This window comes from Branchiostoma floridae, chromosome 8, assembly GCF_000003815.2.
Source record: "Branchiostoma floridae strain S238N-H82 chromosome 8, Bfl_VNyyK, whole genome shotgun sequence".
Lineage (NCBI taxonomy): Eukaryota > Metazoa > Chordata > Leptocardii > Amphioxiformes > Branchiostomatidae > Branchiostoma > Branchiostoma floridae.
The window spans coordinates 13786468-13807040 of record NC_049986.1 but is presented as its reverse complement, the minus strand read 5'-3'; the positions used below and the strand labels follow the sequence as shown (position 1 = coordinate 13807040).

The following is a 20573-nucleotide window of genomic DNA, read 5'->3' as shown; positions in this document are numbered from 1 at the left end:
GCAGGGGATTCATGGGTTGAGGTTATGTGTTGTTTGCAGTGTCTGTGGTGATGGTTCATAATGTAGAAAGTTTTTGAGTTTGATTCAGCACAGGTGTATTCATTATCTTCTTTAGGAAGTTGGGAGTCTATATCTAACTTTTGCAGCAGTATTTACGTGTGTCATTGACGTATGTATCCTGCATACTTGCCCCTGTAGGGTTTGATAGCATCCACTTTCAAGCAATAATTTGTGAGTTACAAATGGTTAGAAAATAATAACAAACTATTTGGGTGGTTAGCTGTTATCATTTCTTTCTGTTGCCTGTAATCTAAATGAATGTGTTTTGTATTGATTCAAGAAGAAAAATCGGAGAGGAAGATGTTTTTCCCCTGTCTAATGTGATGTTAGATGTCAGGGCAAAGGCATAAAAGAGTTGACCTATCTAAATGGTTTGACAGGTTTCCAAATGGAATTTCTCTTCGTAAACAATTAAACTAGCTCGTGGTTGCTCAGTTGAGGCTGAAAAACCTTTTAAGCTAAAAGCATCCCCGCTCCTGGCAGGTGGGTAAATGGGGGGCACTCAAATGTCAACATCTTTAAGCACCTGCCTTTTTCCTGGCTGCCTTGCTGTGTTTGATTACATGTATTACAGGTGGTGCCGGAAACTCTGAAGTGTCACCTCTGGCTCGAATTCCTCCTCGGACGAACATCAAAGGCTGAATGCTTTTGTTCTCCATGATAATTATAAGAGCAGTTGTCTTTTAAATTGTGTTGTGTTAAGTGTGCAAAGAGGCAGAGGAAACAGTTTATTATTCCATCACAGTACATTTGCAACTGTGACTTTTCACTGATGTTTGCCTAGAGATGACTCCTCTATAGCCCTTAGGAGGAGCACAAAGTAGCTGTAAACTTTACTTACATGTACAGCTTTACCCTCACAAAGGAAGACTGATAATCTTGTTTGATTAGTGATAATTACAGCCACCAGAGGCACCTGCAGCTGTAATAACTACCTGAGAAATGTCCTAAGAAGTGGCATCACTTGAGAGTGTTCAATTAAACAATCCCTCGTCCAATATATGCGTACACACACTTGTACATTAAAAGTAAAAATTGTCTGCGTACAGAACTCTAGATGTCAGAGAGTCTACTATTTCACAAGGACATAACCTAGCATCTGTGGATGTGACCAAAACACAATGTGCAGATATAGAGATCTTACTTAGGCAGTATACGGTAGTCCTGGGTAATCATACCAGTACCTTTGATTTTGGAAAGGACTTCCTTTTGTTATGTTGTAGACATCAGATTGGCCCCTAAGGTGATTCTGCTGGAGCGATTCCTGGCCTTGAAAGTTCCATCACAGAGTGAGATGCAAGTGAGGAAGCTTCTAAAATAGTCTCCCCGGTGACAAACTGTACTTGAGCACCAGGAAGGGACACTGGCCCATAAATTTTTCGTGCAATTTGCTGTTTTATAGACGTGTGCAGGATTCATGTTGAGCCAAACTGCTCCTTCCGCGATGGACACATCAAAAACGAATCCACCGTGAATGGAGGTCCTTTCTAGCCGGGCGGATTTATAGCCCAATCCCACATTAAGGGTGCACAAATGATCCCCATCTCGCCGCATCGCCACTGACAGGTCCAACTCAGAAGTATGAGTTCTATTTTGGGTCAGCTGCTTCAAGGTGACCTTGTACAATGTGAGAACCAATGTCTGGGCTTATTACATACAGGGAGGTCTTATTGTCTATGGATGGTATTAGGGATGTAAAATGTGAGGCATTTGTCAGTGGCTTTGTCATCATGAACACAAGCAATCTTATCTGTATACCACACCATTGTACAGTGTGGTAACCCTTACACCTTGCATATAAAAGTACCTACCTATACTGTATACAAATTACCCTGCTGATATCAATAGAAAGAAGTTCAAGGTTGCTAATAGTAAAATTGCCATAAGTTTGAAGTAATGGCAGGTATAAAGTTACATTGATACAAATAGTGATGTTTTAGGCTTTGGCAATGGTGATAAAGGTATTAAGGTTCCAAAGTGACAAGTTTTGCAGCTCAGATTACAAGTAGAGATGTAAATGAAAAAGAGGCAATACTGTAAATGCATTTAAGTTCGCGAGGATTTAATTTCGCGGTAGCGGGAAAAGGGACTTTTCGCGGTGGATTTAATTTCGCGGTAACACCATAGACTGCAGCCTAATACCATAATAGAAAAATGTTCGCGGTGGATTTAAGTTTGCGGTGAAGTAGTCACCGCGAAAGCAGCGAACATTAATCCACCGCGAACATTTCTGCATTTACAGTATATCAAGTTGGTGACTCTTCAAAAAGTATTAGGAAACTACAACCTAATCTCTCTCAAACTGGACTGGTGTGCACATGCTCGCACGATGTGACGGTAAAATTCTACCTTTAGAATTAAGCCATGATTTTGTTACTAACCTGAAAAAAATATTACTATTTGACTTTCTGTATTTAGTCTGTTTATTAGATTGACTTCCGCTTGTACTTCTTCTGAAGTTCTAGGAAATCATTTTACTGAAGTTTCATGTATGATTTTTTTTTTCAGAATATTCTACGTGTCACATGACTCCCAGGATCTGAAGATCTTCAGCTACATCTGTCGAGACGGCCCCAACAATGTCTTCAAGTGTAACGTCTTCAAGGCCAACAAAAAGGTGGGTGATGGTCACACTGAGACTTTCCCTGTAACAACTCAATGAACTCAAACGGCTACTGGTATAACTAAAAGAATTCATGTAAATTATCTTCTTCCTGTGGTATATTGAGACCAGCTAACCTGATTGTTCTAGCCATTGAAACTCTTCTCAAAACAGTAGAAACTACAGGAAGCTCCAAAGGAAACATTTCTATTACTCAATTTTTAGACTAATGGTTTTTCAACACACAATTGTCAGGAGCTGAGAAGCTTTCAGCTCACAGGAAATTAATTGATCAAGGGCTGCTTTCCTGGAAAGAACCTCTGCAGTTTGGAGAATATATGCTAGGGGGACGCAGCCATTCCTTTTCCATCAGCAATTCCCATCTTCCCAGCCAGCTGTTTGGTGCCATTCCTGAGGGTCTGCATGCCTTTTTCCGTTAAGCGTTACGAGCCATTTTAATTCACCGTTAATCGTTACCGACCCGCTCTAATTCAACGTTAATCGTTATTGGCATATTCTTCGTGAGGCGTTATTGGTCGTTTTAATTCAACGTTAATCGTTATTTGTTATCCGGAATTCACCGTTAAGCGTTACCAAGAAATTCTTCGTAACCCGTTATACACACGAAGTCTAATGCCACATAGAACCCTTGAGAATACAGGAAATGGCGTTTCAAAGGGTCCATATTTCAAAATTTCTCCGAGCCTCCCTGCCTTCGGCTCTGGACAGGGTAAAATATGTTGAGGAAGCGTTGCCCTCAAAAACTTTATCACTCATATAGTTTTCAGTGTCAAGCTTAGTTTCGGGCAAAAAGTACTCCTAAAATGCAGAAAATGGGGTTTCTCCGGACCTCCATTGCGACGGCTTGTGCCCTTGGCGCTTACGACGACATGGCGAAAATATGTTAGGGGCGTGGGTTTTCGCACAAAAAAAAAACCTTTTCGCTCTAATAAAATGTTATATCTAATTTAGCAAAATCTGTCCTTCAAAAGGCAGTAAATGGCGTTTCAGACGGTCCTGATTTTAAAATTTCCCCGGACTTATATTGTAACGTTTCGTGCCTTCCGAGCTCGAATCGAAATTGTAAAATATGTCGGGGGCCCTGGGGGTGGAGGCCAAAGCTATAATCATGTGTAATTTGAAAATGTCAAAATCAACCTAGCTTAGTCGGTCGGCAAAATTTGCCGAAAAATGCAGGAAATAGCATTTAAGAGGGTCTTGATTTTAAAATTTTCCCGGGGGAGCATACCTCCGGACCCCCCTGGGATGCGTCGCGCCTTCGGCGCTCCATGTGCTGAAACAATAGCTCGATTCTTCCATAAGAAATTTGCTGCCGCCGCGTCTCTGTGGCGGGCCGGGAACTCTAGATCTGCCTCCGTCAATTTACAGATGTCATGGACATTGTCCCTGTCATTCCTCCGGGTTCTGGGCACCTTTTGCTTCTCACATGTCATTAGTCGGATATTTTCACCCATTGATATAACTACTCTAGATATCGCTGTATGAATAGGAATGCACGTCAATGTTGCTTAAGTGTTATGCGTTGTAACGTCTTCTGAATTTACCGTTAAGCGTTACCGGGCCTCCTGAATTTACCGTTAAGCGTTACCGGGCCTCCTGAATTCACCGTTAAGCGTTACCAAGACCCCCCATGTAGACCCTCATTCCTCTGGAGTGCCAGAAAGGTTGTGCATGAGGAATCAGGATATTGAGATGAAATGACCCTTAAAGGACACCGTTTGGGGATGAAGTAAAAGCCCATCGATCGTGCCTGCACCTCCAGTCAGCAGTGTCTCTTGCATGAAACATTGTGGGATAGGGAATACTTGTCCATAGGCTCAGGCCAGTCATAAAGGCATGAAGGCAGCCATTATATTGGAGTATGTCAGGACATGATTCTTATGGCAATTGAGGCATGTGGTTGTGCTTGACCTAGTTTTCTAGCGTCAGCTTGTATCAAAGATTAAAAGTTTGGTTATAAAACTCTTTGACCTCATGGTCCATGATTGGAATAAAAGTCAATGTTGGGAAACTAGCTACACTTCCAACCAATCGTGATCGTCTGTCAGCATCAGCGATGACCAAAGAGAGACTTCTAACCAATACAATGACATTGTCCACATTTCCACCTAATGAATGATGATTTCATCACAAATATTTTACCATTCAAGGAGCTAAAAGTTTCCTTGGGCATTACTGTAAAGGCCCCACCCCTTCCCACCTGAAATTGTTTTAGGCTTAAATATCATGTTATTTCCTTGATACTTAGACATTTTGAGGTTGAAATTAAACTGAAGGATATTCACTGCCTAAAACGATTTTTTCAAGGTACAGACTTTCCCATCAGAAGCAGGTTGATATTTCAATTTAGCCTTATTTTTAAAAATCTGAGAACCAACAAATTAAATCAGTGTGGCCTTACAGTCTATTTCCGTATTTTGTACAGGTAGGGCAGAGTGCATGTATTCCCTGTCTGTTGAAAATGAACCTCACATGTTCCAATCTTTCCCAGCCAGCCAGCATAATTGTGCCCATTTTTCTCACGTTGGCTTCTAACCTTTTGCATGAATGCTGATGCTGATGCAAGATCCGCCCTTTCTGGAGCCTATTTTTCAACTTCATAACCTTGAGAGAGTTTTCTTTTTATGACAAATGGTCCTGTCTAGATGAGCTGCCACAGATTGTCACTGGTGGAAGAACATTAAGTCAATTTGCCATAGGCCCCTCTAAAGAATCCATGTTCTCCATGACCATTATCAGATAAGCTAGAAGGCAGAAGATCAGTCTTGGGCAGATCTCTGTAATCAACAGTGAGTCTGTAACAGGTATTGTACCTTCTGGGGAGGGGGGATTGCTATTAGAGGTCGTAGGGTCACAGCAAAGGTCAGACCTTCAGGTCAGGGAGGGGAACCCCTGAAAGAGAGGTTTCTTGTCCAATTAGGAAGTATTGACTCATAGAAATTCCAGGAGGAATGAGGTATATTTGAAATCAGGAAAGGTGAAGAAAGGGTAATTAAGCTGTGTATCAGACTTGGATATTTTTAGGCATGGAACAAGGACACATTTGATTTAAGACTGATAAACCAAGTTTTTGTTGCTTCCTAGTCCTACAGTTCAGTGTTGATATGAGGTTCCAACATGTACCTTGACACTTGTGTGGATGAGAGTAGATGTCCTTTATCTTCTTAAAAGTGCCGTTTTTATTTTTGGAAATTTGAGAACCATCCAGAAAACTTCTGGTTTCCCCTGACCACTGTGAAAGACTTAGTGTACATGTGGCCTTGAGCCTTGAAGTTATGGAATGCCCAGACAGACAGCCAGTCTAGTCATACATAATGGAGACATTCAGGCAGACTCCATCCTCTCCCTTGGTCTTACATTTCCCAAGACAGATTGCTCTGTAAATATCCTAGAGCCTTGCAGAAGCTTCTAAAGGTGCCCCTGGGAGGGCTAAGGAGGATGGAGGGGAAATGAAGGACCTCTGTCAGGACATTTGAGAAGGTGCATTTACCAGACCTGAACTCTGGCAGGTCGTGACCTTGTGGTCAGAGTCAACACCCTGGTTAGCCTCAGTTTGGTGAGAAAGCACCAGACCCGCCCAGGGATCCACACTGCCAAAAATGGTGCCGTGTTTTGGCTTCTTGTTGAACAAGCAAAATAAAGAACATGGCACATCAACATGCAAGCTTATTGGTATTCCTATCCAGTCTTCTTGCGATGACCCGAAAAGAGATGGAAGAGGTCAATGTGAAATCTTTGTAAAATCGGACCCCCTGGTCTCCGCCAGAAAGGAAGACACATTAGGGTGGGGAGGGGTTAAAACGGACTTCCAAAGGAGATAATTAGCCAATTGAAAACCTGGTGCACAGAATGATGGTCCATCCATTTAGAATGGGGTACATTTGAGTTCAGGGACCAGGTAAATTTTACTGATATGAAAAAAAAATTATCTGCATCAAAACCAGGATACCATGTAGTGTATGTGTACTCTCAATAAAGTGCAGACCTATATATAAAGGATATGCATGTATAGGTCGTCTAGGTGTGAGTATTTCCCTTGTGTTTCATTAAATGTTGATGCTTGAGTGGGTCCAATACATGGAACAAGTGTTGGAATATCTGCATTTACTCTGCCCAGCATGTTTTGTTATTTGTTAAAAATCATAACCAATTTGGTATACGTTCTACTCTAATACCTCAAATACATTTATACCTCGAAGTGAATAGCATACACGAGACCTTTATTGGAGAGCTTTACATAAAGAATTAACAGTAAAGTGCAGATGGGACCTAAGCTAGTCTGTTTTGTCAAGTAAAATCGATAGCAACGACAATATATCTGGCTTAACGGACTCTGCTTGTCGAAGATGATGGATAATGGGGAAAAATAACAGAGTTTTAAAACACTTGGTTCATAAATCTCATAGGAGCCATAATGGGAGAAACATATTGCGGGGAGAAAGGGCCAATTAGTGTCCTGGATTTATTCCATTCGTTGTCACTTTAGGAGATTGTTGCGTAGGGTCAGTGGATTGGTGCTTCGGGTAAATAGCAGCCAAACGGTGGTTTAGTGCCATGAATCAGGAGCGGCCAAATTTTAGCAATAGGAACCGTCTTGTACGGTATGGATTTTGCCATTAGATCTTGCCATTAGGTTGAGCATATCTTGTACCGTACCTCTGGAACTAGGTCAGGGTTATGGCATACGTGTAGATTGGGAATGTGCCTAAGACTTAGTAAGAGAAAAGAAAAAGGATGGGAATAGATTTTGCCATATGGATACTAAAACCATACCATCTTATTGGTCCTTAAATTGAAACATGTTAATCAAGATGAAGGCACAGAAATTTATGTTTCACATTTTAGTGTATTGATGCATTATAATGTTCTCTGAGTGGTACATGCTTTACCAAAGAAAAAACTCAAGCTATCACCAAATCCTTTGTCTGCAGGCTATATGTGTTATTTATATTAAGAATTATCATGTCTTAAAGGAATACTGTTTGTGTATTTAACCACAAAGATGATATCAATAGCCAAACTTCGAATAGTTCTGCAATTCCTTTTGGTCAGAATAAAATGTCTGTGCCCTAAGCTATACTTCCATAAAGTACTGAGGTCCTGGCATCTTGGCTACAGGCACACCATCTTTTCTGGTCAAATCATTCATCTCAATAGCCATACCTTTGGCCCAGCCTGGACAGTGTAACATGTTGGATGTGTTATTGTGGGATGTGTATATAGTAGGGTGATGAATTGCCCTACAGTGATTACTGTTGAAACTGCAAAAGCCACTATGCTTGAAAATATTGACGTTTTCAGCCTGAAATATTGTAGAGCTTTGCAAGATTGACTTTTCTGATCCATGGAAGCTGCAACACATGTGTTATAGTCTGGAAAGGTTCATTCGTGTATTGAACTCTGGTTTGCTCTGTATTGGGGCTGTTTTTCTAATGAGAGGGGGTGCAGAACCCTCCTCCAAAGTTATTCTCTTGAATTCGTTCCAATTTTCACCACTGGTTTTAGTGATATTTGTAATATTTTAGAATCACAGCCATTTGTTTCATTTTATTGCCAATCCGGCCAACACATCAATATGTCTGGTGTGAAAATACATGCAGTGCTAGTGGTAGGGCTTAGGGACCGTACGATATTTATTGGGGGGGAGGGCTGGTGCATTGGAAGTCGGATCGAAAAATTTTTGATGGCCCTCCCCCCATCTCAAAAAAATCTAACGTGACCCTCCCCCTCCACCTCAAAAAAATCAACATGGCCCTCCCCCCCGACAGGCATAATCAAACGGCTAGAAAAACAACCGATAAAATAATCTTAATATAGACGTCAGGGCACAAGGGCGCCAGTGTTCTCGCCAGGATTTTTTCACAGCGTTGGGGCAGGGGGCAGGGGTCCGGGGGCATACTCCCCCGGGACAATTTGGATTTTCAAACCCTCTAAAACAGAATTTCCTGCAATTTGAGAGGAAAATTATGCCCTTGAGATTGGATGCCGGTTGCCTTTTTTACTCCCGTTTTTCAGTAATCGACGTCCGCCCTCCCCCAAAAATATGTTATAACTATAAGCTCGGGGAATCAGCAGTCCGTGATCTGGCCCGGGTATTATTTGTCCAGTCATGTCTATATGAAAATTTTGGGTTTTTGATGCTTCCAAACAGGGCTCTAGCCAGTGAGTTCGTCAGCCCATGGAAAAATCCTGCCAATTTTTTTCCGACATTGAATAAAGAATGCCTAACTGTTACCTCGTGCGATCGATGTTGCGCCCTCCTGCATCAAATGCTAGTAGTTTTTCCAGAGGATAAAATAACGGCGCCATCACACCTTGTGTTTTTTTTTCTATTTTGCCCGATGATTTTACTAAAATTTATCGAATCGGTCGGGTTTTACAAGGCCGCGCCGTCATTTTCCACGAGCGTGCGTTTGTTTCGTGCGACCTCAGGTAACCCCGTTTTCGGCTTGAAATCTTTGGCTCACCGCTGAATTTCTTTTTACATAGAGACCAAGAACGTTATACATTATACGAAGGAGGGCGATCTGCTGCGTCTTTGGCAGTGATCAGTGCCGGTGTAGCCTTGAACTTGAAGGAGCAGCCAGAAAAGACGTCCCAACGTGCTGGGCGCTGCGATCGACAGTCCGTCTGGGGAGGGGGGCGTGCCGCGCCATGTGCCACAGACGACAATGCGAGTGCACAGCCGACTCGATCGACGCTTGACAACAATATTGCGGCCCCTTTTCTGCCGCAAATTTTGTCCTTTTGAAACAAAAGAAATGTTGTAAATAAAGTGGATAGTTTTGGATTCTTCACATATTTACCGCGCACCGCTTTTGTAACTTAAATATTTGGGGAAACTGAGCCGAGCCGAGTGCGTCTTTCCAGAAAAAAATAAGTCTGGAGACGGAATGACGTATGCCTGGCGGGAACGCTGGTCCAGGGCAGCGCCACTTTGGGGGACCTAGGGGGGCAAAGCCCCCCGGAAGCTCTTGCATTTTAGGCTATTCAGAAGGCTTATTTTATCAGTTTTAGGGCCATGTCAAGATATCAAAACAAAAAATAGTATAAACAATTCTTTCCAAAAAATTAACATGGCCCTCCCCCTATCTCAAAAAAAATTAACATGACCCTCCCCCCACCTCAAAAAAAATTAACATGGCCCTCCCCCCCAACGCACCAGCCCTCCCCCCTGATAAATATCGTACAGTCCCTTAGAAAAGTACCGTTCAAATAAAACTGCATTTCAAGCACGTACTTGGTATTTTCCAGTACACATGCACATTGTTAGGTGACAATGAAAAGAGTGCATTGCGGAGAAAATTATCAGAGGAAACTGTCACTCATAGCTGTCATCAGTTATGTCCCAGATTCTCTGCCTTCTGTCCTGGCACAGCCAGTGGTGCTGACCAGCTGTGCTGCTCCACAACTGGGGTCACAACTGGGCTACTGTGTCATCTATGGAGGGGGCTGAGAGATCTAGCTTTCAAATGAGATGAAAAGTGTCTAACTAAGCAGAGTATTTTGTGAAAAGGGCATTTTTTGGCTCAATATTTGTCATAGAGAAAAATATTTCTGAAGATTCTATGACTTCTTGAATGATGGTATATTGTGCTATGAAATTCTAAAGCATGCAAGTGAGGGCCACACACACATACCCTGGTGACCATACATGTACATATAGTTCAGTTCATGATTTGAAAACTTACAGCAGATATATCAGTGGGGAGAACTAGCAAATTCTACAGTATCTTAAATTAGACAGTCTTGAATGAGAGCATATGCCCTGATGTATGAGGTACAATTTATGATTTGAACACTTACGCTTATGGCAGCTTTATTTTAGTCTTGAGTGGCATATATTTCATACAGTGGCTCATTGAAGATGTGCTATTGGCACCAGGTCCTGCTATTATGATTGATAACAACTTGTGATGAACATATTCTTTATTTGTTCCATCTGGCAGCCACTCAGGCAAAAGGCACTTTCTTCATGTTCCATCTTCATTTATTATGTTCAACTGGCTGTGAAGGATCGCTTTTTCATTTTCTCAGTATTTCTCTCTGTTATGATGGAATCTGGGTGCTTCTTATTACATGTAAAGGTTGGCAGCTTTATTTGAAAATGGAGGAAAGGGTTTTTAGGGAGGTGTAATTTACTTCTCTACCAGTTGCCTGGACTGAAATGAATGAAAGTTTCCCAAATTACGGTCTGACATGGCTGTAATTCTTCTTATAACATCTAAACAGTATTTTACTCACATGGTCAATGTACTTTACTCTTGCAGATGTCCTAGAAAAGAAGAAGACGTGGTACAAAGTGCTTCAAATTTGACAGATCACTCACCCAGAAACAATTAGTTTTTCCAAGGATGAATTTCATTAAGAAAGGTTGAAGTTGATAGCAGAGAAAGGGTTTGACCCCTACTGATGAGGTGACAAATGGAACCATATGATTGGCTACTCTGCTAATCACATCATGCCTCCATTTGTGGTATCTGCTGACTACCATGTGTCAGTTTATCTGGAAAAAGATAAATCTGCCATTTGGCCAGACAAGGTTCCTCTTTTCTCCCATGAGATCCAATCTCTCAGATTATTTATCTGCCAAGATTTCCACCAGACATCTGTAAAAGAAAAGGTTTTCCTTTTTTTTTAGAAAGATGCAATATCATTTTGTTTAGCCAATGCCCGTGATCTTTACAGAGGTAAAGATCACCATCAAAATTTCCCAGATATTTGCAATGCGATCATGGGCCTTAAGAGCTCTGTTTATATCAAATATAAGTATAACCTTAATTTCAAGCATGTCAGTTACAAAGTGCACTGTGTCCCATTTCTGTCTGTCCAGTCATTCATTGGATCAGCAATGCACAGATACATGTATCTGTATCTGTATCTATATAGCCGGTATAACCGCCGTTCGGCGGAACACACCAGCTTCGCAGGCACACGGCGCGGCAGCAGCTGGTTATATTACACCAAACGACTCGTTACCCCTAACTTTTGCACATCTATCTGCAAGCGTTCTTTAAAACTACCCAGAGAAGATGCCCCTACTGTACTTGGTGATAACAAAAGTACCTAACATGTACCTAACTTTGCCAGTTTGTATTGGGGAGTTAGGCATGACAACACATAAAGAGCAAGATGGTCACAGACTCACTGAGTTAGGCACAAGTTGCAGATTGTCCTTGTAAATGTAATATTTGTATGAACTGAAGATTTAGGAATCAGTGTTACATGCAGTGACGTACACTTCTTCAAAGACAGTTTGTACATATGTATGATGGCTTGAGATATGCAACACATCTTCAAAATCAGAATTTTTGTCAGGAGGTGGCTTGAGGAGTTTTGCTTTCTGAAATACTACTCAGGCCCTTGTGTGGTCCATCTGTTTAAGCACTGGCAAAATCAGGGGTTTTCAATGTTGAAAGCAACACATAGATCAGTTACACAAAAAAGCAACATTGAGCACAGTTCACATCCTGGGAATATGCCAAGTTCAGTGTGTTTGCTTTGCTTTTCATGTGCAGTTGTGTGATGTGGGATTCTGTAAAAACAAGTCTGCTGGTATCTGAGTATGGTCTTCGTATGCATGAAATATATTGTTCAAGTAACATGGAATTGTCGTGTCACTTGTAGACAGGCATAATACTAAACTGATAGGGCAATAAGTATTTTCCTAACCATTCTCAATGGCTGTGAATTAGCCTCTTCAAGAAAATCTCCGTCCATCCTGACTGGTGCATTGAATGTACATGCACTTACATTACCTTGTGTTTGTCACAGAGCCAAGCCATGCGTATTGTGCGGACGATCGGCCAGGCGTTTGAGGTGTGCCACAAGCTGAGTCTGCTCCATGCAGCGGCACAGGGTGACGGACAGGCAGACGGGGAGAGTGACAAGGCAGAGGAACACAGCCCAGGTACGGAGGACAAAAAAAATTTACCTGTAGTTGTCTTCTGATCTGTGGAATTCTGTGTTTTTATCCCAACACTGATCTTGTATTGGTCAACAAGAAACAGTATAACTGCTCTCCAGCAATCAAGTTAGGGGTTTGAAAAAGGACTTTGCTGGAAAGAAAGAAAATCAAATCTCTTCTCTGAATGAATAGGGAAAAAAACGTCTTCCAGCTATGTTGTACCAGAAAGTACAGGAAGCAGTATAACTGCTCTCCAGTAATCAAGTTAGGGGTTTCAAAAAGGACTTGGCAGAAAGGGAGAATACTGTAAATGCATTTAAGTTCGCGGGGGAAAAAGGACTTTTCGCGGTGGATTTAATTTCGCGGTAACACCATATACTGCAGTCTAATATCATAATAGAAAAATATTCGCGGTGGATTTAATTTCGCGGTGAAGTGGTCACCACGAAAACCGCGAACATTAATCCACCGCGAACATTTCTGCATTTACAGTATCAAATCTCTTTTGAATAAATAGTGTCCAAGGAAAAAACCTCTACCAGCAATGTTGTACAAGAAAGTTCCCTAGCCTGTGTTTACACAATCTCTTGCTGGCTGGCAACTGTAGGGCTCAAGGTTGCAACCGTAGGGCCAGCCACTAGGAGAGCTATTTTAGTCAGGCCAGAAAGTTTCCTATTCTGTATACAGTGTGCTGCAGAATGTTATAAAGCAGTGTGACTGTGATGACTATATGATGCCTGCGAATGATCGATTGACTGACTGTCCTGTGTCTGTAGGTCACCGAACGGTTGATGGGAGCAATGCAGTGGACGAAGACGAGCATGTTGGAGAGACTGACATCGATGCTGAGGAGATACTGACAACAGATTACGCCACGCCTGCCTCGCGTGGGGTCACCGACCTTGACAAGCACTTTGAGGCCAGGAAAGTGTGTGGAGAGGTCAGTCTTCAATTATAATCAATCAGCATTAAGTTCTCATCTGCTTGGCATATTTTATAGACATTGCCCTCATGATAGACTAAATCAGTTTCATCAGAAGCATCATCCCTTTCTTGCTCACTGTCTGCCTTTCCTCTCTTTTTTTTCTGCTCGTCCTTATCAATCTTGTGCTTCAGTCTTTACTTTCTCTTCTTCAGAATCTGTTTTCTGTCTCCCCTTCTGTGTGTTTGTCCAACTCTCCTGTGCAGATATATGAGTTCTTCTTACCTGAGGTGAGAATTGCTTCCTGCCAGCCTTGCTTTGCTGCAAACTTTGACTTTTATTTCTGTCCTACACAATTTGTGTATTGGTTCAACTGTAGCTTACACAGCCTAGGGTACCCAACTAGTTATAGGCTACCACAATGTATGTCTTACACATTTTATGTATTGGTTCAACTGCAACATAACACAACTAGTTATAGGCTACAAAGGGCTTGTCTTGGTATTGAGCGGATAGGACCTCCATAGAATTACATGACTGAACGCTGAACTCAAAGTACAAAACAACCTACTTACATCATGCTACAATGTTGTCCACACAGGAGGGTGCGACGCTGTCCTCTCCACTCCACACCCCCTACATGAACCTTCCCCAGGGGGCAGGGGACAGCCAGGTGTCGTCCACGCCCCTCAGCATGCACCACCAGGTGCAGCTGTTACAGCAGCAGCTCCAGCAGCAGCAGCAGCAGACACAGGTGGCCATCGCACAAGTGCACCTGCTCAAGGACCAGCTGGCAGCAGAGACGGCAGCCAGGATAGAGGCTCAGGTATGCCCCCTAGCAACTGTCTGTGATAGTGCAGGCTTGAAATTGTAGTACATTCAAACCTGCCCGAGCGACCACCTCTTCTCAGCGACCACCTGGCCATTTCGACCGCTTTTTCTCGGTCCCGATTTTTTTTCCCATTGACGTAAGCATTAAGCGACCTTTACTCAACGACCACCTGGCCAACGCGACCGCGACCGGCTCAAATTGAGACCCATAACGACCGCATCATTTTCAAAATTGAGGTTTTCACCGATTTTTTTATGATAACTAGCGCGATGTTGTGCTGAAATCGGCCAGTTTGCGTCGGATTTTGACTGTCATTACGATGTTATGTTTAGAATAAAGATGACGGCGGTCAATGGGTGGGTCAATGGGGCAGTCTACTGTAATATGGGAGGAAATTTCGTTGTAAGAAAATCCGAATTTAGTTGTTGCAGAAGTTTTCTTTTAAATCTATCATTATAAAGTGAACGAATGCTGAAACGTATATAGCCTCATACTTTTTAAGAAAGATCTGTGTAGCTCATACCTTTTTAAGAAAGATCTGTGTGAGTGCTTTTGTCCAACTGTACTGTACATTCACCCGTGGTTATGTTAGTACGCTATCGGGACGTACCGGGCATCGAATTCGAAAGGTGCACCGTAGCTATTTCAGATACGGCGATCAAGAACACAGCGACGCATGGCTTGTATGGTAACTGACAGCATCAAAGTTCCCTTACTGTCTAAAACGTTAGGGTACAAATATTGAGCTTTAAAACACTGTATCATATAAAAGCTCGATACAAGCTTGGGGTTAAATTTACAATCTACAGTGTGCGTGTTGTATTTGACATTAAAGACCTTGCTTCTTTGCGTGCGTGCAGTGTGCTTGCTATTTGCCATTAAACACAACGGAAACCATTTATACTTTGCATTGGGCATGTTTTGAGTCGATACTCTTCTCAGCGACCACCTGTCCAAATCGACCACTTTTCTCCGGTCCCCCAGGTGGTCGTCTTGGGCAGGTTTGACTGTATTGCTGAACATTGTATTAGATCCTTCTTACATTTTAACTTTCAACAAGTTCCCATTCATGTGTATGTTAAAATGTACATCAATGTTGGAAATTGTTCTTTTTTCCCCTTTAATTTTAGTGTACACGAGAGGAATCATAGAATCTTGGTAGATACATTATGATAGTAGTTACTTTATAATAAGTAACTAATGCTGTATTGTTACTTGGACATGCTACATTTGTAATTTGCTATAGTACCTACAAAATGAAAGTTTGGGGAGAAACATGAAGTTGTGGAGAAAGATATGCAGAATTTATTCCCATGTATGAATCCCTGTCCCCCTGTCCTGTCCCACAGGCATGTACCCACAGAGATACAGTTTACAAATTACATCATTTAAAGTCCTGATGAGTCTTATAAATCTTTTATTTTTTTCTCATACACAATTTTTACATACATGCTATCCCACAGGCACGTACCCACCAGCTGCTCCTGCAGAACAGAGACCTGCTGCAGCACGTCGGCACGCTGGTCGCTAACGTACAGGACCTGGAGACGCAGCTCACGGGCCAGAGCTACAGCGAGACCATCCCGCCCCTCTCTACCCCCCACCCTTCCAACGACCCTCCCCTCCCAGACACAAACACCCCCGCCCCAGGGGTAGTCATCCTCCCCGAGTTTCAGGACGTAGAGGACGCTCAGCAGGGGGGAATTTCATCCCATGTACCAGGGATGTTCGAAAACACCAGCTTAGGTATTCAACCTCTTGTAAAAGAGCACGCTAGTAAAGGTACAGCATGCGCAAGTTGTCTTTTGTTTGCAGTGTCTTCTTGGTTTGGTTTGTGTGCCGGGTGTTTTCTTCCTGCTGTATCATTAAGGCTGTCCCATCAAAAAGTTGGTAAAGAAGATTTTTAAGGTTTTTTCCTTCATGCGCAAACCTTTTGACTGGAATAGCCTTGGTGCCTATTCTGATCATCTTAACTGGCTATGACTTATTCTGCTAACTGTGCTTAAAAGCTTCATGCTCCTGCTGTAAAATAAATGCAACTAGTCTGTTAGACACTAGTCAATCAGGATAGAACCAGTGTCTTACCTTGTGTTGATCAACTTTTATTAATTTCAGTAACATTTCAGCAACAGAATAATTAGAATAAAAGCCTTTTCGTGTTGCCACATGTAAGTAAATTGGTTAGGACTCTTTTATCTTTCAACCCTACGTCAACTGAACCGTTTGTGTGTTGCATTTTTGTTATATGGGTTGAAAGTTTGAATTTAATTCAGTGCTGAAGTAATTGTCCATGTGGCTAATGACTGACTAATCTCTCTCTCTATGTTCACAGAACTCCTATGTGACGGTGACTCCAGTCATGTACCCTCCAGCCCTGTTAAGGTGGGAGCAAAGGACGAGTCCTCCTTCCTGTTGGACTTGGACAGTGATTCTGGGATCAACGGCAACACCTCCGAGGTTGAGAGTGACAGGAAAGAGCTGTCAAACGAGTCCCTGATTTCCAAGCCCCGACCGGAGCCAAAGAAAACAGTGTTACACACGTCAGCAGGGCCAGACGGGAAGCTCAAAGTCCTTGTACCACTTCCGCAAGAAGGGTCATTAGATGGAAGCCAAGAATTCAACATTGCGCCCAAAATAGACCCTCCTCCCAAGTCCAAACGCAGCAGGAATTCATTGAAAACCACGCAGGATCTGATGGTTCCGGAGGGTGAGCTTGCATCGGAGCAACAGGGAGCAGAGAGCGCGGAGGCAAACGGATCCGAGTCGGAGTCGGCCATTTCACCGAGCGAGTCGAGCGGGTTCGGCAGCAGCCAGAGCAAGTCGCCAAGCTTTGAGAACGACGGAAACTTGAACGATTTGAGTTCGAGCCCGAGAAAGGGTCAGAAGCTGGGTCTGAATGAGATGAAGCTCCACATCAGCTTCTCGGACGACGAGAACACGGAACTGTCGGAGGATTCAGGGGTTCCGAGGGACAGAGATTCAGGAGGATTCAGACAAACCCAGACCATGGAGTCGTTGGGTTTTGAAGACTTTGATCCATTTAATTGATGTAGAAAGATAGCAACTTAAGGTCATTTTAGCTTTTTTAAAGGTTTTTAACAATAAGACTACTGAAACATAAAAAGTCACCAACACATCAGGAAGACAGCTTTTTTAAGTGTTGATCTGCAAAGTCTGAAATTGGTAGGACAAATTTCCAATATTGTGACGACCTGTTAGATATGATGACAAGTTCTACATGGATTTGGTGAGATGCTTGCAGTGTATGTAATATTTATCATGGTATTGAGGAAATACGCTGTTATTGGGCAGTACCCGACTAATCAAGACCTCTATTTGTGCCGTCAGTACCTGATGTTTTGGTGACTTGGTTTGGGATTTGTTTTGTACAGTAATGGAGTGAATCATGTCCCTTAAATCTTTGATTTGATTTTCCTGAAGATAACTTATTAAGGTAGACAGGTAAAAGGGGACTTAGCAACCACTGTACTTAACATCAACACAATGCTGAAGTTGTCACTGCAATTAGTTTTTTAATCAAGGCACATTTTGATTGACCACTTCCATATATAGAGATGACTTACCATGTAAGAACCTTTACTGAAGCTGAGAGTGTTGAACAATTTGTATAGATTCTGATAAATACTTTTGTAGATGGCAGGTTAAGGAATTTTGTGTTGTATCATGCATGCAGTAATCTGTGGCCATAATTTCTGTGGTGATTGTCTCGGGGAGGGCAAACAGATATTTGATATTTTTTGAAACTGTGTTTGGTCTTACCACTGTATAGATCATTTTTCAGATCATGAGAATTTGTAGTATTCTAATTATTTAGGCTCCATGAATTGAATGATCTGGTGTCTGTTAATTCTAAAGAGGAAACAAAATTTGGACGCACCTTCAGCGTATTTGCAAAATATGTACAGAATGTATTTTCCCAAAGAAAGTTATAAGTGATTTTAGGACAAAAAAATTAAAACCAGAAGCCAAAAAATTGATGCAGCCTAAATGTGATTTGTGGATCTTTTTGTGCAGAAATTGTGTATAGAACTGGTGTACATTGTATCATCTGTCAGTGTTTCTCTGTTAAAAACGGGTGCTTGTAGGACCAATGTAAGGCAGGTTTTCTAGTGATGTCATGGAATACACGTAACGGCAGCCATGCTTGGACACAGCCAGTAAGTATGCAAGTGTGGAGGACCAAAGAGGAACCTGTCACTTTACAAATAGCTTTAGACAATTATCCTACATTGTAGATGTTAGAATGGAAAGGATATTCAGTAATCAACCAGTAGTTTCAAGATAAAGAATCGTCAATGGCTCTTACATCATCTAATTCTCCAATATGGCTGATTGATTAAGTGGCACCAGTGCCAAGTGGCTAGGACAGCATTTGAGGGGTCGTACTCAGAGAGTTTGTTGCATGCTGTTTGAGCAATTTGCAAGATGCATGTGTATTGGTTTGTAGATCCAAGGACATCATATACGGATATAATGTCCTTGGTATAACTGGGAGCCGAGACAACTTGTAGGGAATTTTGGTATTGCTGCAAAGTTGGAGCCATCTCTATGAATGGCTTTGACAATGTTTACTTCAATCACCATCTTGTCGAATGTCGAAGGAAGAACTGCTTGTTTGTTCCCTTTGTTGTCATGGCTCCTCCCTTGTAGAGGTCCGAGTTGTGTAGAAAAAAATGTGGCGCATTGTGTGAAGTATGTTTTGTTTACAAAACCTGTGGGGTGTTAGAACGTGACAAATTGTACGTTTGTCAAGCAGTGGGGAGAAGAATGCAAAGGAGTTGTCAGGAGAAAGAAGATGTCTGTGAAATCCTCGTTGTTATGTCTAGGCATTGCAAATCCAGAGGGGCAGATTTGCATGAGAGGGATTGCTAATAGCAACTAACCCTCTACTATGTTTATCTGAGTACTAGATAGGTGGGCATGGTGTTTCTGTGTACTTATTGACATTCATAACTGTCCAGGAAACAATTTATACTGTTGACGGTGTTGTGAATCGCGATGGTCAAAATTTTACTATTGATGATACAGCCCACCTGTTTAGAGCAAATCGTCTTTTCAGGTTGAGCATTGCCAAAGGTGAACTGTATGAGGACAGTTGAAAAGTGTATTGATGTGTTTTCCTTTTTAAAAATGAGCAGTATGTACCCACTGTCCATCCTTGCCCAGTAACATTAACGTTTGTGTTGGTGTTGGTGTCAAGGCAAAATCTGTAAAATTAGACACAAATTATCACCTTTATTGTCTGTAATGGTGGCGTAAGTTAGGAATTTGTAAATACAAACGCTTGTTTATCCAAGCCCATCCGACTTATGTAATGTGCCTTACCGATCAATCAATCAAGGTGTAGAGAAGATATGATACTGATACTTGAAAGAGCAGGGTAGTATGAAGACTACATCATCTTGTTTTGTCTGCATGTATCATGTAGTCAGTGTTATCGTGGGCAGTAGGGAAGCTGCGGGCACCTAGTCTGGAACTCAGCCATCTTGTAAATACCTGTATTCTCTCGCTCTGAGTCGCCTTAGCAGTGAGTATGAATATATATTTTCCAGTACCAATAAACTTTTTATTCTTTTGTACTTAAAGGCTGTCTGGCTATGTGTCTTCTTTGTCTTCATTATCACTGTTGAATAAATGAATGACTGGTACAGCACCATATAGCCCATGCTTTGGCTAGTATTCCTGTCCAGTGGCATTGTAGAAATTGCACCCAACCTTGAGGACTTATATATTCTAGTTTTAGATCTCCGAATTATAAGTATAAGACATCTTCCATGGGTAGACTTAGGGACAAAACAGGAAAGCCAAAGGGATGCATGATTCCTGGGATCCAAATAATGGTTTGAACTAAGTACCAGTACAAAACTGTTTTTTCTTATTGGACCAGTCCAGAAAAAACAGACCTGAAAAAATTCAGTGGACCAGATGTTGGACCTGTTGGAAAATGAACAGATTGTATGATCAGGCATTCACACGTATCGGGGCTTACCCAACTTGGGGCTTACCGGTCTGGGAAAATAACAAGCAAAGTACAGTAGAGTCTATAGTCAGTCCTCTACCAAGTTTTACAGTCAATGGTTAAGAGGCAGTTAGCCAGTGGGAGTTGAATTCCGCAATATAGATTTCTTTTTTGCGAAATGGACCATTATTTTGAGTATCATCTATTTACTCGGCCTGCTACCGTCCTAACGGAAAATGATATGCCAAC

General features: G+C 42.0%; 1 protein-coding gene across 4 annotated transcripts in view; it reads left to right on the top strand.

Moving 5' to 3' along the window:
* Nucleotides 1–18248, top strand: part of LOC118420843 (carboxyl-terminal PDZ ligand of neuronal nitric oxide synthase protein-like) — a 73316-nt gene extending 55068 nt beyond the window's left edge. For 2 of the 4 annotated variants that reach the window (XM_035827880.1, XM_035827879.1), the window contains 7 exons: nt 2569–2677; nt 12458–12593; nt 13367–13530; nt 13728–13802; nt 14114–14338; nt 15808–16126; nt 16677–18248. In XM_035827880.1, coding sequence (XP_035683773.1) covers nt 2569–2677; nt 12458–12593; nt 13367–13530; nt 13728–13802; nt 14114–14338; nt 15808–16126; nt 16677–17392 — 1744 coding nt within the window. In that variant the 3' untranslated portion in view covers nt 17393–18248. The remainder of the gene's footprint in view (nt 1–2568; nt 2678–12457; nt 12594–13366; nt 13531–13727; nt 13803–14113; nt 14339–15807; nt 16127–16676) is intronic. The other 2 variants (XM_035827881.1, XM_035827882.1) reach the window with 2 other exon arrangements.
* Nucleotides 18249–20573: the final 2325 nt, after the last annotated feature.